Source organism: Eulemur rufifrons, chromosome 17 (assembly GCF_041146395.1).
Source record: "Eulemur rufifrons isolate Redbay chromosome 17, OSU_ERuf_1, whole genome shotgun sequence".
In the NCBI taxonomy this organism is placed as follows: domain Eukaryota; kingdom Metazoa; phylum Chordata; class Mammalia; order Primates; family Lemuridae; genus Eulemur; species Eulemur rufifrons.
Window position 1 is genome coordinate 20827276 of NC_090999.1, and position 25549 is coordinate 20852824.

Consider the following 25549-nt stretch of genomic DNA (forward strand, 5'->3'; position numbering starts at 1 on the left):
CAAATCCATTACAAGTTGGTTTTATTATCCCATTGAGGTTGAATTTGTTATTAAAGAAATTTTTTTAGATCTGAGGCAATAACTTGAATTGTTCCCTCAGACTTTTCAGATTAAACCATGTGCCTAGTGTTTGGTAGTAATTGCTAAATTATCTGGTGACTTCAGAAATGTATGTTCCCGATATACAGAGTTAGCCTAACCTCAAGTGAGAAAGGGGATAAAGGACTCTAAGATTTACTGATTGTCTGCTAGGTGACAGAAACCTTCATTGATCATTGCCATCTTATCCAATTTAATCTTTACAACATCCATCCATTCATTCTTTGCTATCATTAATTTTTGAGGATCTGTAATGTGCCAGTATGTTGGGTGCTGAGAATGCAGAAGTGATCCAGACGGTTTTGTTTCCTTCTTTTATGAGTTTGCAATCTAGCTAGGAAAACAGCTGTAAAACAAGTCATCAAAAAAGGAAAATAAAATGGGCCGATGGCTAAGTGGGGAATGAATTGAGAGCATATAGGAGGAGAGGCTAACTTAGACCAGGAAGGCCTTCCAGAGGAGAAAATGATTAAGCAGACCTGGCATCTGAGTTTCATTAACCAAGTGAAGATGTTAAAAGGGCTTAATGCCAAGGGGACCACATGCAGGAAGGTCTAGCTATGAAAAAGCTAGTAATGTTCTTCAAAAAGCTGCAAGAATATGGCTAGAACCAGGAGAGCTAGGGAGAGAATGGTGGTGGATGAAGTCAAAGATGGGGCAGAGGCTGTGTGGGGGTGGGAGCTTTATCCCAAGAAGAAAGAGAAGATGCTGATGGATTTATTCAGAAAAGAGTGGCATCTTTGGAATCAGTGTTGGTGTTGTTAAGTTGGTCTATTTACAGAGAAGAAAATAGACAGAAAAGAAGCAAGCCTGGGTATGTGTTTGGATGCCCTCCTTAGGCCAATGAGAAAAGGTGGTGGGTTGGGCCAGGAGGGCAGCAGTGGAAATGGAGAACATTAGGTGAGTCAGGATACAGGTAAGAGGTAGAATTGACAGGAGTTGGTGGCCTAAGGAATGCGGGGATGGCAGCAGAGGGGATGATTCCCTGGTGGCCTTTACAGAGATAGGACGTACAAGAGGGGGAAAAGGTTTTGGAGGGATGGTGATGAGGTCAACTGGGATGTACTGAATGTAAGTTGTCTAAGAAACTTGCCTGGGAGACAATTATATCCTTGACTCTAGACTGCAAGAAATTGGTCTGCACTGGGGTTGTGTATACATTTGGGCATCGATGGTATATAGACAGTCGTTGAATCCATGAAAGTAGATGGATGAGCTCATGTGAGGAGAATACGTGAGAAGAGAAAAGACAAAAACCTAAGACACAGGCCAAAGGGAGACCAACATCTCAGGGGCAGGTAGAGGAGGAATAGCTGGCAGTGTGAACTTTTCTGCGTTCTATCTTAGGACAGAATGAAAACAAGATAATTTAATTACTTTAGCTGATTAATGGGAAATTTCAAAATTCGCCCCCAAATCTTTCCACATTCAAAATCCACCTTTTAAATACTTCATGTTTATGAATTCAAGGGGAACATATCAAAGGCTTTCTCTGAGCTAGACCCTCAGTTAAGCATTTTACATACATTGTATTATTAACTGTCAGAGCAAACTACTTGCAAATTAAGTATCATTATTATTCCCATGATGTGGATGAGGAAACAGAGCTGCAGAAGTTAACTACGTTCCCCAAGTTTACGGAACTAGTATACAGCATGAATTTACACCCATTTCTTCTCCTTGCCCCCCAGTCCATGCTTTAAACCATTATGATTTTGCCCATTAAGGCAATGGTTCTCAAACTTGAGCACACATCAGAATTGCCTGGAGGGCTTCTTAAAACACATATTGCTGGGTGGACATCCCCCAAGTTTCCAATTCTGGAGGTGAGAAATTGAATTTCTAACTAGTTCTCAGGTGATGCAAATGCTGGTGGTCCAGGGACCCCACTTTGAGAACCACACTGAGTTAGGGGAGAGGCAGATCTACTACAACAACAACACGAAACCTCAAAAATACAATGGCTGAAGTAAGATTTTTTTTTTCTACTTCACATTACAGAATAGTCAGATATAAGATTGTTCTGGAACCTTTGCACTTTGTGGCTGACATCCCCTCGGCATTGTCCTTACCAGCCTGGTGAAAGCCAGGTCACCGCCTCACTTACACTGCAGCCTGTGGGAAAAAGAAAAAAGAAAAGTCTAGAGCAGCCAATTCCTAGTAAGCAAGGGACACTGAAGTTGCCGCCTTTACATTCACGCATATCATTAATACATTGTGAAAACTTAACCACAAGGCTGCATAGCCACGTGCCCAGCTGACCCACAACTAGGACCCTGCCACAATAATATGCTGCCATCAGCCTTTTAATTTGTAAAATAATCATCAGATATAAGTTAGTTGACTCATACCAAATCATTAACACTCAAATATGGCAGAGTAAAATATGTAGTATGAAATTTTATTAAAAGATATTTTTATTTACCCAATCCTATAATAAAACAGAATGAACTTCTACTCCCTGCCATGTACTTCAAACAAGGTTCAATTTCTTCCTGATGTAAACTCTACCCGAAAGGCTCTCCCTGGCTTTCATGACACTAAGCATATTTATTAGCATCATGTATATTTGTACACGCATTATACAGAAAAATGTATGTACATATACAGCCATCAGCACCTATATATATATATATATATATATATATTAATTCAGTTTGGTATAACTTAATCATAGATTTACTTTGCTAATTTGAAGTGATATTCAACCTATCCAGCATGAAGGTATTCCCTCTCTCTCTGCTGTACATGCTGTTTCTCTCCCTCAGTCCCAGGCAGGCTGCATCTTTTCACTAGCACTGTTCTTTGCCCATGACATCTCAGATTGACAACTATTACATTTCTTAATAAAGAGCAACATTACATTTGTACTGCACCCTACAAGCATATTAGCCATAACTCAATCTTTCATGTCAGCTAAACATCACTGAACACCCTCCCTAAGCCCATGTCAGGCTGATGTAGGTACCGTCCCTGTGTATGTCATCTACATAAGCTTCTGTTTTCTGTCTCAACAATACGTATGCTTAGAAGACTCAGCTTAGTCACTGACTCAGATAATGACTTAGGGACACACAGGAAATGGGAGCATTGTGGCAGCATTAGCTGCTTCATGGACCACTAAAATTCTGCACAATTGGTGTTATGCCTTGGAGTCAGCACACGTAACATGTAAAAAGGTGCTATGTCCCCAGGGAAGCACCGCACCCAGCAGGCAAAGATGCTCCACAGTTTTGGTGCCACCCTCCAAGGGGCCACATCCACAGCCACAGATTCCTGTGTTTATTTGCCAAGGCACTGCATTTATAAAAAAGAAGAAAAAAAGTAAACAGAAACAAACAGAGACCAAGAAGAGCTCCCTCTGGCAGAAAATGCTGCAAGTCCACTAGTAAACGTCGTACTAGCCACAGGTGAGATGTGACTTACCGAAGGAAGTGGATAATTTTTGCTTGATGGTGAATCGTTAAAAGTGAACCAGATGATTAAACTTAATGGAACAGCCACATTAAACTGAAATTAGTAAAAACATGCCTCGGGCAGCCTACAACCTTTTATTTGTTGTTGTTTAACTTCTGTCGTTTACAGTGGCCATGATGGATGACATCACAAAAGAAAAAATCCAATTAAAATCTAAGTGCTCAATAAACCCCTAATGTCTGGTTGTCGCCACCACTTTCACAGGCACTGATGTCTTGTGTTTCCTCTTTTCCCCAAGAATAGAGAAAATAACTGGCCCCAGGGGAGTTCAACGGAAGGGGAGGAGTGTGAAGAGCAAAAAAAAACCCAGGCTTATGGAGGTTTCTGCTGTGTGTACTCTGCCAGACCCAGATAATGCACTTGGGGAGGACGAGGGGGAGGAGGTTAAATTGTTTTATTATCAGACAATGTCTGAGTGAAGAGATGCATTTTCCCACTAGTTTTCAAATATTGATAAATCAGAATTGTGATCTGCAAAGCAATCCCTGTTCACACTCTTATTTGGCGCCTCCTCTGCCCTTTACATTGTCTTGGGTGTTTGTTCCATGAGTCATCGAAATGGTCTCTCTTGACAGCTAAAAATAAGTTTCTGATTACTTTTACCTGAATAAATCATGTGGCCAGATGTGGTACTCACCTACTAAGTGTGCAACAATTACATATTGAATGAAAGTGGTGAAAGAACTGGCCGAGGAGAGTGTATAATCTAGTGGAACGCAGAATATGATAGAATAAATCACATGTAAAGACAACAATTGCCCCCGGTAGAAGAATACTGGCTTTCGATGACAGATTTTACCTTAGAGATACCATGTGTTTATAAAATTGGGTTTTCAAAAAGTCCTCAAAATAAAGTTCTCAAAGTCAAAATAAGAGCAAAAAATATGCTGCTTATGAATGAAGGGCCAATAATAGTAGCAATATCAAATTTGGAAGGTGCTTTATAGCTTATAAAACACATATAGCACTTTTATTGCATGCTTTCGTGGAGATTAACGCACTATTTGTATATGGTCTCTAATTAGATCTTCACAGCACCCTGGGTGTGTAGCTCTTACTATCCTCATTTTGTGGGTGAGGATTCTGGCTCAGGGAGGTTGATTGTGCTGTGGTCTTACACTTGATGAGTGACAGAGGATGAACGTGGCCCCTACTCGGGTGTGAGGTACAGCACCCCCACACTGTGCCAGGCCGCTGACCTGGAGCAAGGATCTGCCAGGCAGTGACATTGGTTTCCTTTCTCCTGGGTTAATGAAATGGCTTTTTAAGAGCCTTCTTCACTCATTAGAATTTGACAATGGAGAGTTAAACTTTCCCCAGTGGCTCTTTCTGTGTCGTCATGGTTTCAATGTTTCCTTAGCATATCATATTACACAAATCACCAAATGCTCTTGTTTTACATTTCTTATTGCATTCGTCTCACTTCTAAGCAATTTCCTCCCCGTTCACATTTATCTTCCATTATTTCCGTCAAATTGCTTTCAAGACTACTAATTGTATGAATAATATTCTCTTCCCCAAACACTGAGCGATTAACCAGCTTTAGCTGTGTGGCATTGGACACACTTTAAAAATGAGGAAGCTGTACCAAATAATCTATAAAGCCTCTTCTCGTGCTCAAGTTCGAATCTTCTGACTCCTTTCCCAGGAGCCATGTGATTTTGGAAATACGTAAACTGGAGCCTCGGTTTTCCTGACGCTACAATGATGGATTAAATTAGTTCGTGTTTCCCAAAGTATCTTTCTTAGAAAATTGATTATGGGAGATATCTAAATGGGTCACACCCAAAAAGGATTCTTTAAACAAGAAAGTTAGGGAAAGCTAGATTTAAAAAGTCAATAGTTTCAAACTGCAGACACAGCTTTAATATGAATGAAAGACTCCAAGACAGAGGCAAAATATGAAGTATTTCTTAACCTCAACATTTTGGGCAAATGATATTCCATGGAATATACTTTTAGAAAGACTAGGTTAGATTATTTCTTAAAGTCCCCTTTTGCCCTAACAGTCTATTTTCAAATGTGTAGACGCTACTCTGAGCATTTCATATTAATCCAGAGGATGCAGAGTTGCTTTACCCGTTGCTGTTGTTGCTGTGTTGTTGCTGTTTAGACATGGCTGAAACAAGGCAGAGATTGGCAGCCTTCCTACTAACGCTAACTTGTCTATATGTCACTTACACTCACTACTCTGGAGCTCATAAATAGTCCTCCTCAATAAAAAGCACTTTTTAAAAATTTGTAAATAGGGTTAGATTATCTGAAGACCTATGAGATACTACGGAAATTTTGGCTGGGTGGGAAAGGAAACAAAGGGAGCTCAACGCTATGGAAATTATCTTTGGGATAATAAACATGGACGACTTGTCCAAGTAGGGATCATCATCTTCTGCTTTCATGGTATCTTAGCATTCATTTAACTCAACCCTTTACCCAGACCCATTTCACTGACGGTTAATCATGAGAGTTTCTGCTTGATTACCTTCAGGAGCAGGGAACTCACTACCTCATAAGACGGACTATTTCAATTTTAAGCTAGCTCTAATTACTAGAAGGTCCTTTCCTATCTCATCCTAAAATCTGAATGTTAAATGTTATTGTTCTATATGATCTTTTAAATTATCTAGCCAGGTGGCTTTCAAGACGTTATCCATGGCAGCACTTATGATGTTTCTCAAATGTTTCAAGTTGAATTTCATAAATAATCACATCTTCCCAGAAAAGTGGTTATAATCTCCATCAGTAAAGACCCAAGGAAATTACCTAGCTTCCCTAAATTCACCAAGGGAGTAAATTTAGTGTAGAAGCAGAATGTACCCAGATCTCTCTGATTAAATAAAAACAAAGTCCCTTTCTCAATGTATATTGCTTCTCTAATATGTTTGTGTACATATAAGTGAGGAGGGGAGTGTATTAGTAGAATGTGAAATCTGTAGTGAAAATAATAAAATAGTGGAAATAGTTTCCAACCAGCCTAATATGTCTTGGACATCTTGCTACTGCTCAAGCTATTAGTTTTCTCTTCAAAATAAGAAGGCTTACTAAATTTTCCCCCAAATTCTGTTACAGGTCTGGACGATTCTATAATTATAAGGGAACATGTTCATTAATGAATGGCATTTACTACTGAGAGGTTATGTAAAAAGTAAAAAGGAAAAAAAAAAAAACTTGTATGCCTTAGAAAGGATTGAATAAAAGTTAACGCAGCATGCACCATAAAGACAAAAACGGTTTAGGATCACATTCTTGACTTTTACTTTCTTTAATTTTTTTCCCTACACTAGTTACATTCAGACCAGGATAGAGGAGATGGATCACTTAAATATATCCTTTCAGGAGATGGAGCAGGAGATCTCTTCATTATCAATGAAAACACAGGCGACATACAGGCCACTAAGAGGTTGGACAGGGAAGAAAAGCCCGTTTACATCCTTCGAGCTCAAGCTATAAACAGAAGGACAGGGAGACCTGTGGAGCCCGAGTCTGAATTCATCATCAAAATCCATGACATCAACGACAATGAGCCAATATTCACCAAAGAGGTTTACACAGCCACCGTACCCGAAATGTCTGATGTCGGTGAGTGAGATGTGATTTCAACCAAAAACAGGTTCTCCTGTAGTGCATCCACCCAGTAAGGAATGCTATGAGCCAAATTTACTGAGTTGAATGAATTTAGATGCTAACTTCTACAATCCATGTAGTCGTTTTTGTAAGTGTACTGTGTTTCCCAATATTATTCTAGTTTCATTTTGTTATTATTTCTAAGAAAACAGCATTTCCTCTAATGATGAGGGTATGAAAAGCAGGGTGATGGTAGGAGACAGGAAGGAAGACCACCTCCTTTTCCTCCCACCCTGAACTCCCACCCCCTGTCCTAGGCTGGAAGACAGCAGCCTTCTCCATTTCTCTCAGCCTACTTTGGTGTCAGTCTCCAAGCAGGGCTCTCCCCAGTAGAAAATAAAAGCGTGAACTTGCAGTCCAGTCCAAAGAGTAGTGACAGTGGCTTTAAGTAACTGCATGTTTGGGAAAAAGACTCAAAGAAAACTTTTTTTAAAATCCAAAAACAATATACAGGTGATGTCTAGAGGACATATCCTTTACTACTTGGTGGAAATTAAGAGACTTTCATAACGTTAATGGTGTGAATTAATATTTTATGCACAATTCCACTACCAATTTCAAATTTGATGTGTGTGCATTTAATTTATTTAAATTGGGAGAAGGTAAACAGGATTTAAATTAAGGGGAAAAAATCATACTGATATCACTCAGCCATGTTCAAATACTTCATGGGAGACAGTGACAAATTTTAGACTACTTATGTAAAAGGTTATGTTTATTTTCACTCTGTCAAATTCAAAAGGACTGAAATTACACAACTTTATTGTGATTCGGTGAGTTGGATACCAGAGACGTTGTAGTTCATAGATCCAAGACATGGAAAATACACAATCCACCAAAATGACTGTAAAACATCTAAAGTTTTCTCATGAAAAAATTGCTCATCTCATTATTTAAAACCACTGTTTTGTGATAGAAATCACAATCCCTCACCAAAGCAAAAAGGGGGGTTGGAATTCTATAAAGAGGAAAGTTTGTTAGGGGGGAAAAAATGTTTTTCCTCTAGATGGTAAAAGGCAGAAGAATTAATGAAGGATAATCTTGTCACCGGCACCAATCAGGGCAACTGAAACTGGCTGTGCAGGTCGTGCACTGCACAACTTCTAGGGGACGCCATTCACTTTTGAAACCATTATAGAATTAAATATGTGTTACAAATAGTTGGGAGTAACTGGCAGTAACACATCTTGAGAAAAGGAAGACTTTCTTCAATTTGCACACAGGCACTATGTCGATATTCATTATTATCATAAATGAACATGTCATTATTGTGATATATAAAGGCATCTTAAAGAAAGTCCATAAAACTAGTGGAACAACTAACAGCAGAGGGAGAATAATGTACTTTGATATTGAACAGACATGAATTTGAAACCATCTCCACTAATAACCAGCAGTGTGGCCTTGGGCAAATTATTTTATTTCTCTGGTCCTCCAGTTCTATATCTAGAAAAAAATAAATAATAAATGTCAACTCCTAAGGGTTATCATGAGGATTAGATGAAAAAACAAGCTCAGAGCCCCTAGTACCATATCTGGCAGCTAACAGGCACTTAACACATCCAGATAATCACATTCTAAAAGCAGTCAAATTTCGTATTAATGTCAAATAAGAACTTGAGTGTTCGTTGACTTCTGTTAGCTCTCACTCTGAAATCACAGGATGCTCTCATTCGCCCCACCTGCCTTGCCAACTTAAAGGGGTGGGCCCTCTGTCTCAGGCACCAGCACTGTACATCCAGAGCACCCAACCCTAACATAGTGCAATCTATTTGTTCGATAAATGAAGTTGGCTGGATAGTACAAAAGCAAGGTAGAAATTTTAATATTCCCTAGATGTAACTTCCCTGCCCTTTTCATAGACAGGAGAACTGTAGCAGTATGCTTACTGCGTATCTGATATGAATATCAAAAGTCAACCATAAAATGATCTTAATCAAAGGGTCTTATCCTTTTTAAAAGTCACAGCCCTTTGAGAATCAGATAAAATCTATGGGCTTTCTCATCAGTGAAATAGACATGTAAACACACACATGAAAATTTGTATGGAATGTCAGGGGGTTAGGGATACTTTGAAGGTTATTAGGCAACTGTGATCCCTAAAATAAGAATGCTGATCTAAAATGTAATAGCCTTCTGTGTATATTTAATTATAATCATCTTTTGGAATTACAGCTTCCAGATCTTTATGCTCTGTTTTTCCAATTAATTCTTTATTTTAATCCAAAACTATGACATTTAAGGTTCAAATTCTTTCAACTTCTTAGAATTATCAGGTAGATTTATCACTTAGGATGCTTTTATTGGCAAGTAACAAGAAACTCAACTCGAACTAGTTTAAAGAGTAAAAGTATTTCCTGGTTACATTACTTAAATCCAAAAGTAAAGTGGGCTTTGGACATGATTTGTTCTGGGTTCTAGCTGTTTCTCTGTAATTGTCTATTCTATTCCACTTTGTCCTCAGGCTGGCATTGCTAAGATCACAAAATAGCTGCTGCAATATACATCAGCACGTTACAGTCCAGGAGAAAATGTATCTACGACAGAATTTCCAGCAAAATCATGAGTGGCCCCCTCACTGGACAACTCCTAAATTAATTCTTGTGGACAAAGTAACACAAGATGCTAATTGACTTAGTCCTGGATAACTTAAAAGAATCACCACAGCAAGGGTCCAGTCAAACCCAATGATTGGAGATGGGTTGGAATCAATGCCACCCAAAGTCATGATCATTTCCATGCTTCTCTTTAACATCCTATGATATTTATAAATGTTGATCACATCCCTTTAGAGTGAAGAATCCAAACCTGTATAACAAAGCATCCTACAGAAGTTCTGCACTTCCTTGCCATGATAGTTTTACACAAAATTAAGACTGTGCTTTCTTTTTCTGTGTGTAACAAAGATTGTAATGAAGCCTTGATTTATTTTCAGTTTATGTTTCTGTCATTACAGGTACCTTTGTTGTCCAAGTCACTGCAACTGATGCTGATGATCCAACGTATGGGAATAGTGCTAAAGTTGTCTATAGTATTCTACAGGGACAGCCCTATTTTTCAGTTGAATCGGAAACAGGTTAGAATTCCTTTTTGATCGTCTTTTTCTCAGTCTGTAATTTTAATTAGCATGCTCAACTGAGCTAGCATACTTTTTAATAAAAACAGTCTGTGTGATTGAATTTTCTTGCATTCATCTACCAAATGCTAATGATACATTTGTAAACATGACATCTGGATCATTTTAATCAAGAAATCTGGCAATGAATCTTTCATCCACTGTTTCTATAGGGTTGATTCAAAGAAAAAAAATATGCATTGCTTTATTTTCCTTCCAGTTTGGGGTGAAGCTAAAAGATCAACCTTTTCTGATAGCTATTAGGCCTGTTTACATATATTTTGATTCTTCTTTTTCTAATTACTTAGTAGGAATGCATCTCTCTATTCTGCTCTGAAGCCACATGTAGCTATGTGATTTATTTGGGCAAACAAAATGTGGCAGTGATGCAAGTCACTTTTAAGTAAAACTGTTAGAGCTGGTACACAACCCACCACATTCCTTTCCTCGTGCCGGAGTGATCATGGAAACCAACGTTCAGATGGAGTCTGCAGCCTGGATGTCTGAGTGGCATCATGAGCAGAGGTTCCTGCTTGCCTGCTTGGAGCATGAATGAAAAATAAGCTTTATTTGTACTAGGCCACTGAGATTTTGCATTATTTGCTATCATATCATTGTTTGGGCCATCCTAATTGATACAGCCCTAATCAAAGTGAATTGCCTTATGGAATCCTCTTTTCAATATCTCATTTTTCTGTATTTTCTCAAGTATCATGCTAGCTTATAATGATTTGGTTTTTAGTAAATTCGATTTGTATTGCATAGTAAATTCTACACCAAGTTTTGCTATCATAATGTGGTAATTTCCTTTTATACATTTTTTTAAACATCCACTATTGTTAGTAGAAATCAAAACCTCTCTAGGTTACCCACATCCAGTTGGAAATCGATGTGTTAAGAGGTACAATGAACTTGGAAAGAATCCCAAGGAGAAAGAAAATGTTGAGTTGAAAAACAATGAGGATGAAAAATTAGAATTATTCAACTTAAAGGACAAAAGGCTAAGGTGATCTCCTGTATTTAAATAGAGAAGCACTGTTATCTGGAGAACAGAAAGCAGCTGCACTTTCACTGAAGCCAGGACTATAAGAATAAAATTGACCTGTTGTCTGAGGTATTCTTGTTAAAAATAAAAAAAGATATTTTCAGCTTCATTAGTTGTTAAGCACTGGAACGTGCTACCAGAGAAGGTTATAAAGCCTTCTCTGGTGATTTTTGAAAGAAAGTTAATTTAAGCATAAACCCTACATAGAAATTAGGCGAACTTTTAGAGTTTCTTTTAACTAATTATTTTATAACTACTTAACAATAGAGATAAATTTAACCTAACTTAAGAATGTTGATTGCTGTTGGGACCAGTTGAAATAAAGTTCACATCAGCTTTAGGAAAACTTAAATTCTCTAGGATTATACAAGATTATAATTATGAGAGATACTGTGTTTTCTTAAGACCATAGTTTTGTGGTTTAGAAAATCCTCAGAACTTTCATTATGATAGGTATATTTGAGGAACAATTAGCCAATTCAGTAACGTGAAACACAAGAGTTGGTTCAAATATAGAGCTTTCTTAACAATTTTTCATAGTACACCTAAATGTCTTTTATCAAGCAACTACTGCAGTATACCTTTATACCACATGCCAACTTAAACCTTGCTGTATCATCTATAACACTTAATGGCTATAGGTGTGGTGTCTCACACCTATAATCCTAGCACTTTGGAAGGCCAAGGTGGGAAGATCACTTGAGGTCAGGGGTTAGAGACCAGCCTGAGCAAGAGTGAGACCCCATCTCTACAAAAAATAGAAAAATTAGCCAGGCATGGTGGTACACACCTGTAGTCCCAGCTACTGGAGAGGCTGAGGCAGGAGGATCATTTGAACCCAGAAGTTTGAGGTTGCAGTGACTTTGATGATGCCACTGCATTCTAGCCCAGGAGACAGAGCAAAATCCTGTCTCAAAAAAATTCATATATCTATAACATAATTATAATATTAAGTCTTATTTAATAATCTATAGTATTATAGGATTTGACCTGTATTTATTTTTATTCTCCTTATATTACAGGCTTTTTTTTAATGTATCTATCTCCCCTGCATGGTTGTAAAATCCTTCAGTATAAAGGCTGTATATAATATCTTTATATTACCAAGACATCTGCATAATGTTTTGCATATTGTGGGTGACAGTTTATGGTTGTTTGCATAAATAAGTGATTCCACAAAGTATTCTTAACACATCCCTTTCCACTCCTAAATTTCATATCCATAGGTATCATCAAGACAGCTTTGCTCAACATGGACAGAGAAAACAGGGAACAGTACCAAGTGGTGATCCAAGCCAAGGACATGGGCGGCCAGATGGGAGGATTATCTGGGACCACCACAGTGAACATCACGCTGACGGATGTCAATGACAATCCTCCGCGATTCCCCCAGAGTAGGAACATTTGATTGAATGAGTTTCTTCAATCCACTATTGTAAAACTCCAACTTTAATGATTATTTTCCATTGCTGTCATTATTGTCAAAATTAGTGGACTTAGTAAGAACTGGCACTTTTATTAAAAATGAGTTGGCAACACTGTTTACACTCAGGAAATGTGAACATTTATGATTCTCTATGGGTAATTAGCTGAGCGATTTCTGATATGGCTATTGTTGTAAAGACAACATCATTGTTTCATTTTTCCTTATTAAGAAGACTACCACAAACATAAATCTGCTTATGCAGAACATATGTATACAAGCATGCTGCTATTTGTTAGGAAAAATTTGACTTTATATTTTGTGAATTTAATCAGGCATGTAATCTCTTTTAAATCCTCACAAAGCTTTGTAAGGGGAAGCTTTATCATTTTACTGTTTCTAAAAATACAACTGTGGAAGTAACTATGTACTTAATCCATTTGTAATCATAAATAGTTTTCTACATTATGGCTAATTGAGATACTGAAAGTCATCTCTAGAATCATTAACTCTCGTGATTAGATAGGAAGGAAGAAAAAGGAAAAACAACATCCATGAATACCAACTTTGTATCAGCAGTATGCTAAACTCCTTCACATGCAGCCACCTAAGAGGGAACTGGCTTTAATGTAATTTTTCTTCTAGGAACAAAATCCCTTTCTGACCACGATCTCCTAAGAAAGTTATCTCAATCACTAAATAGAAAACCCATTGGCTCTATCATGGCATTTTTATTTTATTTTTTAAATTTCAGAATATTCTGGGAGTACAAACATTTTGGTTACATATAATCCCTTTGCCTCACCCAAGCCAGAGCTACAAGTGTGCCCTTCCCCCATACAGTGTGCTCTACATCCATTACTTGTGAGCTTACCCACCCCTACCACCCCCCCCCCCACCTGACTGGAAACCGATGAATATTACTTCCATGTGAGCACCTAAGTGTTGATCAGTTAGTACCAATTTGATGGTGAGTGCATGTGGTGCTTGTTTTCCCATTCTTGAGATACTTCACTTCGAAGAATGGGCTCAAGCTCTATCCAAGATAATAGGTGCTATTTCACCATTGTTTTTTGTAGTTGAGTAGTATCCCATGGAATACATATACCACATTTTATTAATCCACTCATGTATTGATGGGCACTTGGGTTGTTTCCACATCTTTACAATTGTGAATTGAGCTACCATAAACATTCGAGTGCAGACGTCTTTATTATAGAATGTCTTTTCCTTTGGGTAGATGCCTAGTAGTGGAATTGCTGGATCAAATGGTATTTCTATTGTTAGCTCTTTGAGATATCTCCAAATTACTTTCCACCTAGGTTATACTAATTTGCAGTCCCACCAGCAGTGTAAGAGTGTTCCTATCTCTCCACATCCGCACCAGTACTTATTGTTTTGGGACTTTTTGATAAAGGCCATTCTCACTGGAGTTACATGATATCTCATTGTAGTATTGATTTGCATTTCCCTAATTATTACAGATGTTGAGCACTTTTTAATGTTTGCTGACCATTATTCTGTCTTCTTTTGAAAAGTTTCAGTTCATGTCGTTTGCCCACTTTTTGATGGCATTGTTTGATTTTTTCTTGTTAATTTTCTTAAGTTCTATATAGACTCTTGTTATCAGCCCTTTATCAGATATGTAGCATGCAAACATTTTCTCCCATTCTGTAGTTCGTATATTCACTCTAATGATAGTTTCCTTGGCTGTGCAGAAGATTTTTAATTTTATCAGATCCCATTTATTGATTTTTGTTGCTGCTGTGATTGCTTTAGGGGTAGTCTTCATAAATTCTTTGTCTAGGCCGATGTCTATAAAAGTTTTCCCAATATTTTCTTCTAGAATTCTTAAGGTTTCACGCCTTAGGTTTAAGTCTTTTATCCATTGTGAGTTGCTTTTTGTGAGAGGTGAGATGTGGGGATCCAGTTTCAGTCTTCTGCATATGGTTATCCAGTTTTCCCAGCACCATTTATTGAATAGAGATTCTTTTCCCCAATGTATATTTTTGTATGCTTTGTCAAAGATCAGATAGCAATATGAGGATGGTTTTATATCTGGGTTCTCAGTCCTGTTCCAAAAGTCTATATCTCTGTTCTTGTGCCAGTACCATGCTGTTTTGGTTACTATAGCCTTGTAGTAAAGCTTGAAGTCTGGTAGACTGATGTATCATGGCATTTTTAAAGATGATCAGCTAATATGGGCTTCCTTTAGAATGGAGATATACATGGATCAGCAGGAAATAATTTAATTTTCTTTATTTTTTGAGTATTTAATCAGTTAGCTAAATGCACAAACAGAAAAGCTAATTAATTTCTGACATAATGAGTAAAAGAAAGGTATTGTGAGCCCTAAAATTTCCCCCACAGAGGCTTCAAATGAAAATATCAGAATCCCCACCACTTTGCCCAAAACCCTCCTTTTCGGTATGGAGATGTCCTGGGGAAAGATAACATAAAGATTTACCAGCACCTTGGTAGACAGAGATTTGTAACTCACTCAACTCTTTTCTTAGATAGCCTGTGACTTAGTGGGCAATTGCCAAGGCAAGGGAGAGGAGAATGTAGAAAGGGCAGGAGGCCCTAAAAATGGAAATTGAATACACTAGACAGATACTTAACCTGTTTTATCATTTTACCAAGGCTTAGCCCAATACTTAGGGAATTACTATTACAGAATGCCTACATTTTAGTGGTGCCATAGTCTAAGTTTTTTCTAAAATTATTTGTATGAATGGTTGGTAAAATATAATGGATAAGAGTAGCATAACTTTTGTTTTCACTATTTTATTTTGTTGGTGCTATGTACATGCTGGCCCTGAAACTCACATGTAATCTCCTTAAAATAATTTTACAACATGAAGACATAGGAAACATGTCTATCTACAAAATATAGGTTTTGAATTAGTAGTACAGAAACAAGTATAGGAGAAATCTATACACAGAAAAAATACTGTAATAAAATTTAAAAGAAAGAGACAAAAGAAAAAAATTAAGAGTTTTATCACTCAATGTATTTATCTACAGCCCTAACCCTCAACTGGATCTGGCTCTATGTATGAATAAGATAATGTCTACTTGAACACAGTCTCCAAATTGCTGTAATTTATTTCCACGTGCAGCTATTATTAGCAGTAGCAGAAAGAACTCTTTTAAAGAATACCTAGTAATTGGCTTAAAGTCACAGTTCAGATTAAATTCTTCTCTATTCTTTCTGATAGATTAAGTTAACAGGGGCTTTGAAACCTTCTGTGCCTCCTCTAACAGTTCAGCCATTCTCACAATCACACCATAAACTTTGAAGCCTGTTTACAGGACAAGAAAAGTGTTCTCCATTTACAAGGAGACAGGTCATGAAATAGAAGAAATATTCTTAACAACCATGAAAGTAAAGACATAAGGAGAACAGGCCACCATTTATTATTTCGAGGAAAGTTCAAATCTGTCTTGTATCCATGGTAATGTCTGAAAGAACTTTTAGAAAATGGGTTTTGTTTTTATGATGATAGAGTGTGCTTAGTCTGTGTTTGACTTCTATCTGTCTGGTGATTAATAGGTACATACCAGTTTAAAACCCCTGAATCTTCTCCACCGGGCACACCGATTGGCAGGATCAAAGCCAGTGACGCTGACGTGGGAGAAAATGCCGAAATTGAGTACAGCATCACAGACGGTGAAGGGCTGGATATGTTTGATGTCATCACGGACCAGGAAACCCAAGAAGGGATTATAACTGTCAAAAAGGTAATGCTGCTTCTTAAATATCATACAAGTGAACGCATTTACTTTTCTCTTGTTCCCAAGTTACTGGGGCAATTATAATACATCTCACATAAACATCACTTTAGATTCTTATTTAATAACTATTTTTTTAAAATGCTGACTTTAATTACACTGAGACTCTTGGGTTGGCTTTAGGGGTCCAAAGTAATCTTATGCATGTATTAATTTTATTCTTTCAATAAATTTTTATTAAGAACCTCCTAAGTAAGTAAACATAAACAAATGCTACATAAAGGAAACATCATGACGTATTTACATAAACATACATGAGGTAAATACCATAAATGAACAATAAACACGCAGCGCCGGTCACGGTCCTAGGTGCTAGAGGTGCAATGTCACATTGAACAGATGGTCTCTGCTGTCATCAAGAGCATCTTTCCAGTCTAGGGGGGGAAGAGATAAGAAAGCAAGGAAATAAACACACAAATGTTTGTGTGTTTGAAGAAAAAGGGTAATGCAAGCAATGATCAAGAGGACTTGAATTACAGAGAGAGGATATATAAATACAACAAATTCAAATTAATTAACATGAATTTCCTGTGACCCTTTTAGCTACTCTCTGGAACACAATAGTAAATCTGTTATGTTTTGCGTTCCCATTTTTCCCTAATGTACATTATTTTATCCCCTGAAATTATCTAGCACTACAGAGCAGTATACAAAAGTGTGGTAAGAATTAAAAACCAATAAATGTTATTTTAAGACTAAAAATAATGTTAATTTTGATTAATTCTTTATGATTTCACTAGTATTACATTGGTCTAGTATTTTTCTCTCTTTTGCCACACTACTGTTTTTGCTGGTAAATATAAGCATAGGTGGATGTAACTAAATAAGAAACTTTCTCCTCTCAAGCTTTGGATTACATGTCTTAATATCTGGAACACAATAAAACATGTTTAAGTGACACTCAGACCAATGTTTTATACTATAATATAATTAGGAAGCCCATTAGTGTGCATTAACCTTTCTAATTTTCTTGGTGCCTTATCAGATTCGAACTGAAATTTTGCCTAGCCGACTAAATCACATTCACTACCGTCTTGATTAATTGTGTTTCTAGTGAGCCTTGTCATATTATCATCTAAAACTAAAAGTCAGCAACAAGCATTTGGGTTCACTGTGTCTCCAAAGCAGAGATACTTTTCCCAAAGACCTTTGATGACAATGATCATTACCTCCTTTGGCAAACCCTTATCAAAATATCGTTTGGAATATTTTATTACCTCGTGCAAAAAAAAAAAAGTTTAATCTGTTTTATCTGAATGAGGAAGAGGGAATCACAATGCATACCTGTGCTTCTTAATTCTGAGAATTCTTAGAACCTCTAGGGGAGGTGTTTCATAGTGCAGATTACCACCCCTACTCTAGATATTTTGGTCCAGGGAGGGGCCCAGACATTGGCCAGTTTTAAACACTCATCAGGTACAATTAAAGCCAGACATAAGAACATCTGACATAGAATCATCTGCATATTTGTCACCTTGCCCCTGGCGGTGGCCCCGTCTAGTCAAATATAAAGATTTTTCAGGGGAGAGAGGACAGGCTACACTAGACTCCTGCTTCCAGGTTCCCCTCCTGCTCGGTGTGAGGCCTTGCATCTCGGCACCCACTTTTAAGTCAAGGTCAGCCATGGTTTCAGCCCAGACTTTCTTCAGGGTTGTTTGGCAACTGAACTCCTTCACAGGCTTTATAATAATTTCCCACCTAATGGTTTAGGTATGGGGGGAAAAAATAATTATACTGTATCTTTCTTGCCTTTGCCCAATATCACACTAATGTGTAGTGATGTCTCTAAGCAATATGGTTACATTCATTAATCAGTGATTTGTCCCAAAAATGCTTCATGTCTTGGCTTTTTATATCTTGGCTACTTTAAATACGTCCCTCCCTCCCTCCTTCCCTCACCCCTCTCCCAAGCTCTTGGACTTCGAAAAGAAGAAAGTATATACCCTCAAAGTGGAAGCCTCCAATCCTCACGTCGAGCCACGATTTCTCTACCTGGGGCCATTCAAAGATTCAGCCACAGTCAGAATTGTGGTGGAGGACGTGGATGAGCCTCCTGTCTTCAGCAAACTGGCCTACGTCCTACAGATAAGAGAAGATGCTCAGATAAACACCACAGTCGGCTCAGTCACAGCTCAGGATCCAGATGCCTCCAGGAATCCCGTCAAGTAAGCGCACTTTTTCGACATGCCTCTTTCATTAGCCTCAGTCAGTTTATATTCAGAGGCCTGCCTGTCTGTTAGAAAAGATGAATCCCTTTTTTTCCAATTAGACAGTTGTGCTTTCCTGAAAAAACTACTCTAAATAGCACCTTTAACTCTCATTGCTCACTGCATAAATATGATTTTTAGCAGCAATACAGTAGTCCCTTAATATCCTTGAGTGATTGGTTCCAGGATCACACCCCCTTATACCAAAATTCGAGGATGCTGAGTCCCTTATATAAAATAGCACATTATTTGCATGTAACCTAACCACATCCCCCCCCACTTCAAATCATCTCTAGAGTACTTGTAATACCTAACACAATGTAAATACTATGTAAATAGTTTTATACTGATTTTTTATTTGTATTATTTATTGCTGTATTGGGTTTTTTATTGTTTGCTCTTTTTATTTTATTTTTTTAATATTTTCAATTTGCGGTTGGTTGAATCTATGGTTGCAGAACTCACGGATATGGAGGGCTGACTGTATAAACCTAAAAAATACAAAATTTGAAGAAAAAAACACAAAATGAGCTATAAGGAGTTTACTGCTTATGTAGAAATAGCATAAGGTGAGGTAGCTGAATGGCCTGGGATTTGTTTTAAGGGTTAAGATTTCTTTAAACTTGAGACTTGTCAAAGAGCATAAAGTATCATGTTTTTAACAAGCCAGGCACTACTGGGCTGGAGAGCCTTTTTTCAAGTGTGGGAGAACCTATCATGTAACACTGAGAGGCAGAATTATGCTCCATTTGGATACATAATTTTTCCTTTTGTGGATTTTATATAAACAAGAACTGTTTCATGTTATATGTCAGTGAAATCTTGGGGAAATCAGTAGAGTAGAATCCAAATTTATTCTATAAAAGCAAGTTCTGTTATCCCTGTACTTTCCTTATTCCTTAGTTATAAATAATGTTGCAAGAAGGTCACGTTGCTCTTGGGGACCACCAATGCTTCTGTATTCTAGAATCTTATCAGGAAAACTTGGGAGTCAACCAACCTCCAGCCTTTGGCTAGTAGCTTAGTTGACTAAGAAAAGTGCTAAACCAGAATATCATTGTATAAGTTATTTCCCATAAATAAAGTAAACAGATTGATAAGCTCTAGAAATTCTTGCCAGTGAGTCAACAAATAGATTCTGATCAGGACACCAGCCAAGTGCCAGGTATGTTTAGGCACTAAGGAATATCATCCTGGTCTCATGGGACTTACATTCTAATTGGGGCAGACAGAAACAAGCAAACAGTAAATATATATCAGGTGAAAATAAATTGTAAGCAGGAAAATAAAGCATAGTAAGGAAATAAAGAGTACCTGGAGTGGTATTTTAGATAATGTGGTCAGATTTGGCCTTCTTGGTAGGGAATTATCTGAGTAAAGATGTGAATAAAATTAAAAAGTGAACCATGCTGATACTGGGGAAGACCGTTTTAAGAAGAGGAAAAAGCAAGAGTTAGGTCTGATATCCATTGCATAGCGTGTGGAAAGAGCAGCAAGGAAGCCTACACAGCTGAAAGAGATGAGGGAGGGAAAAGAGTTCAGAAATGAGGCCACAAGGAAGTTTGGTAAGAGGTGGTGAGCGTGTCCCATAGGGCTTTGAAGTCCATGGTAAAGATTGCATTTTATTCTGATTGAGATGAGAAGCCACTGGATAGTTTTGAGTAAAGGAGTTGCTTAATCTAAAACTACATTTTAACAGGATCACACTGGCTGCTGTGTGAAGAATATTATTGAAGACAAAAGAATTTGAGGCTCTAAGGCAGTTATTTTCTAACTTTTCAGCTATTGGGCCCTTTGTTCAACTGAGACCTCATGATAAGTCCCATATTTAAAAAAAAAATGCCTAGCTTATTTTCAGGAAATAATTTTAAATCACTGGGCAAATAAACTCTTGTTTTATCATTCCACTGGAATATCTATAAGACACCTTGAATTGGGCCTAGTCAACCCAGAGTAGCCACATGTGAGCTCCATGGATCAAGTATTTCTCCATATACATTTAATATTATTAATAAGGAAAATGAATGATAGTTTTTCACTTATACACTTATACAGCACAAATAGCATAAGTACTTTCACAACTATTCTCTTACACCACTCTCTAACTGCGTAAGAAAAAAAATCTTAGTAACTCAGGGTCAAATTCAATTTGAAAGTATTAATGCCAGAAGTTTACAAATATGAGCTTTGGTTATCTCTTTGAAAGATCAACATGTTTTTAATTGAAAGACATAATGTCTTCTGGGAATTTAGGCTATATTTCTATGTCTATATTACTTTTTATACCAAATACCATTTTTATCCACTGCATTATTTTCTGTTTTATGAAAGAAAGTAGTTAGCTTGTCAGACTGGGTTTGTTGTCAGCTAATTTTGAAGTTTTTTGCTGCCAGCCTTTCGTTGGTACATATGGATTTGATACATAGATACAGATTTAAGGCTAGAAATACACATAGATATATTGGTACATAAATGTATATTTCAGTGTCCTTTTATAGGATAAAATTTATTCTTATATTAGAAAAGTACATCCATACATAGTTTTGGATATTTAAGCCATAAATATTGAACAACTAGGTGCTAGACAATGTGTTAGGTGCAAAATTAACACTAGAGAATTCTTCCTGCAAACATTGATTTATCATTAGGCAGGCACATATCTTTAATTCTTTAATCACATAAAATAATTTTCTTCCAATAACTTTTATCACAAATTCCCTTTGATTTTCATGAAATAATCTTATGTCCCTATAAATACACATTATGAAAAATTTACACACACACACAGACCTCCTTTCCTCACCCACAAATCTTCCTGACTTGAGGATACATTAGATACATTAAAAGACAAATTATTTAATCACAGAATACAATGTAGTCCTGGGGGGAAAAAAAGAGCTACCTAGCAGAATGATCTACCATAATCTGAAGGGATTGATTACCTTGTTTCTTATCAGTGATGCTTACAATTAATGTGGCTGGATGGTAACCATCCTTGATATAAATTAAAATTACTTTGGAAAGATAAACACCAAACTAGTAAGGCTTCGTGTGTGAGCATCTTTTCTAAACAATGTAGGCATGTTGAATTGTCTATTCATTTTAAATCTCCCAATAAAAGGAAAAAATAGTATATAATTTTTGGTAATTCCTAAAAAGTTACTTTCTCTTTCAAATAGAAAGTTGCCTTCAACTAAAAATTCTCATCTCTTACCCTTTATGTCAAGGCTTGATGGGAAAATATAATTACTTGTAAAACTTAAACCTATAGTGGGAGGAAAAGAGACAAAAAAACAAAAAAAAAGATCACTGCTGTATATAATTGTAACAGCTTATAAAGGCAAGAAGAGGCACATCCTAAGCTTGACATTTTTCATGAGGAAAGAAATGTTTGTAGATAATTATTAAATTTCTTACAAAGTCTATGAATATTGAGATTTCCTTTTTGGTAATTAACTGTGTGCTAAAAATATTTATCCTTCTCAAGTTAAAAATGTAAAGTGATCAAGTAAGTTCAATGCTGTTGCCTAAATTTTTAGTAAATGCTGATTCATGACATAAATGGCAAAAACAATAGCTGGTTCATCTGTTTCAACCCTTTTGATAATAAAAACACTACTTTATATACATTGAAGCTGAAATTCAACACAATTTGATATATATACCCATTGTGAACATCATTAATTCTCTTTAAAGTCAGGCTTAAATGGCCTACAATAAACCTCTAAATTTCATTTAAACACTCACTAGATGACAAAAATTAATTTTATGAAGGTAAAATATATTGTTTATTATAATTCACTACTTATATTTTAAACCAAAATAATTTATTGAAGTTGAATCTTGGACATGGTGTACTATTGCAAATTAGTAGCAAGGGTTTATTTTTCTTAGAGCATTCATAATAATTCCATATGTGTCTGACTAGTTAGCTCGTTTATTTAAATTGTATTTCTACTGAGCCAATGTTTTTAAACTTTGTATCACGATGTAAGTTTTAAAAATCCAGCTGAAGTGGGCAAGATTTTTTCCTAATAGCCTTAACATATCAACTTTCTTCGGAGTTTTTTTTAATACTCCCACTCATCATAAACATGCACACGAACTTTGTCCCCTTACATAGCTATTATAAAAACTAGCAATATTAATAAATTTATAAATAAAATAACATTCTCAAAATCTACTAGTCTTCCACCAGGACAGAAGACTGTCCTTCTTTGGTTTCCAAAATGCCACTCTTGGTTTTCTTCAAATTTATACAAACTCTCCTTCCTAAATATTTATCAAGTTCCTACTCTGTTTCAGGCACTGTGGGTCTCTGCTCTCCCACTGGTTCTTTAAGTGGTTCTGTCCTTAGAGCTTTTCTTCCTTCACTGGACATTCTCTTTCTAGACAGTTGGATTGGAAATCTAGAGTGTCAGTCCAGATCTTTATCTTCAGCTTCAGACTAGATAGCTCTTCCTAGACCTTTCTCAGTCATCTCAGCCTCAGCATATCAAAGATGGAATATATGATCTTCCCCAAGTCTTGTTTTTCACTCTTCTTCTATCAGTCTGTGACAGCCCAGCTGTCCAGCCATACTCCTCAGTTCAGTCTGTGGTCTTTGTTAAACATGATTTAGATTGTGACACTCCCCTGCTTAGAACCCGTTGGTAGATTACCTTGCACTTAGAATAAATCCCAACTCCTTACTATGGCCAGCCTGTCCTGCTTTCTGGATTCTGGCTCTTTCCCCAATCTCATCTCCTATCTCCCATCTCCCTCTCCTGCCTCACTGACCTTGGCCACACTAGCCATCGTTTGCTTCTTCCAACAGAATGATTTTTAAAATAAAATGGATAATAGGAAAATAGCCAATACCCTACCTATGCGTGCACACACACATACACACACACATTGAAGTTCTGAGGTTCTAAAAATTGAGTTAAAAATGTAACAATTCCTACATAAATTTGATCCAACTTACATATAAAGAAAAGAAACTTTAGTGGTGCAAAGTTTGCACCACTTTAGTGCAAACTTTAGTGGTGCATCAAAATCATGCAACTTGTCTGTCTAGTGAGTTTGCTATTAAGACACCCATTGTAAAGAACTAATTTCTCAGAATATTTTGCCTAATGTTAAGATATTCAAATATACACTACAGGTAAAAAAAATTCATGTCACAAATGTTCTGGAAGTAGTTTTATGATGTGAGAACAGCAAATACAAAAAAAGCCTTTCTGAATTCCTCTCTGCATTTTTAGGTATTCTGTCGATCGACACACAGATATGGACAGAATATTCAATATTGATTCTGGAAATGGTTCGATTTTTACATCGAAACTTCTTGACCGTGAAACACTGCTGTGGCACAACATTACAGTGATAGCAACCGAGATCAGTAAGTCCAACCTAATACTATTGCTGTCCCAGTTGGTGGAGTGAGTATCCCAACCAAGCACGGCAGAGCACAGCTGACACTTGTCACCATGCACTGATGATACACTGGTTACATACTGAGGGAAAGAGCCCTGGAATGGTTTGCAGTAATGTTTCTTCTAGTCATGTTGGTTCTTTCGCTGAGAGGCAACCATGGAAGTTCCGCAGTTTGGAAACAATAAAATGGGAATGCATCTTTCAAATTAGATTAAATTGATATTTGCTGGATTTGATTGCAAAAAGCTTATAAATTATAACATTACAGGAATGGCTGAAAAAATGGACTCTCAGACATTTTGTGTGGGGCAAAGGATAAGAGAGGTCAAGTATGTTCTAAAATGCAGTACTCACAGCAGCTTCAGGGAATCTGTGCGTGAATGAGAGCGAGTCAGCATTGCCTACAGGGGATTGGTGATCAACATATACATGCCTATTTCTCTCTGTTTGGTATGTGACAGATAACCCAAAGCAAAGCAGCCGAGTACCTCTATATATTAAAGTTCTGGATGTCAATGACAATGCCCCAGAATTTGCTGAGTTCTATGAAACTTTTGTCTGTGAAAAAGCAAAGGCGGATCAGGTGAGTTTCATAAGAAAGCGCATTCAAATTGAAAGTCAGATTAATTTAGATCGTCTAATCATTCAGATGATTCGCGGAACTGAGGGCTAGTTGTGAATTGTCTATGAAGTGAATACTAAGGAAATTAATGCTATAAATACAAAGCAGGACTGGCATAAGAGAACCAGCAGCTTTTAAGAACTGGAAGTTCATCAAAGACTGAGGCTCATTCCAAATTGGTCTTAAGTTTTCATTAAAATAGATTAGTCACAGCTTTATTGGAAAAATCTTTATTGGTGAACAGATAGTTTAATTACCATATGTACTCGAAAGTAATAACCAGAACATATTTTGCAATTGCCCATAATTCATAGTTTCACTTATTTACATTGCCCATCTGTACAAATAACACTAATTTGTGAATGTTTTACTGTTTTACACATTTGTCCCCACGTGAAATAGGTCTTTGCTGCCAGTGATACAAAAATTATATTACAGTTTGTCGAAATAGAAGTGCACTGTTAAAGTACATGTACAAGTGGAAAGTTGAAGTTACCGTGTTTTATATACTCATTTTCTTTTCAGTTTTTTGCAAGTTGACAGCTTACGTATATGCTAAGATTGCATTTCTGAACACACTGTCCGAAGAGCGCTTCCATTTTATTAAGTTGCAATGTTGTCATAGACCATTGTGAGCCTCAAGGGCAGTGTTTCTCAAGTGGAGTGATTTTTCTCCCCAGGGATATGTGCAGTGTTTGGAGACTTTTTTTTTTTTTTTTTTTTT

At 36.9% G+C, this 25549-nt stretch overlaps 1 protein-coding gene across 2 annotated transcripts in view; it reads left to right on the forward strand.

The window, feature by feature from the left end:
* Positions 1-25549, forward strand: part of CDH6 (cadherin 6) — a 49589-nt gene that overhangs the window by 17561 nt on the left and 6479 nt on the right. For both annotated transcript variants that reach the window (XM_069492505.1, XM_069492506.1), the window contains exons 2-8: positions 6861-7155; positions 10157-10276; positions 12587-12754; positions 16340-16527; positions 18490-18743; positions 24032-24168; positions 24665-24786. In XM_069492505.1, the coding sequence (XP_069348606.1) occupies positions 6861-7155; positions 10157-10276; positions 12587-12754; positions 16340-16527; positions 18490-18743; positions 24032-24168; positions 24665-24786 (1284 nt within the window). The remainder of the gene's footprint in view (positions 1-6860; positions 7156-10156; positions 10277-12586; positions 12755-16339; positions 16528-18489; positions 18744-24031; positions 24169-24664; positions 24787-25549) is intronic.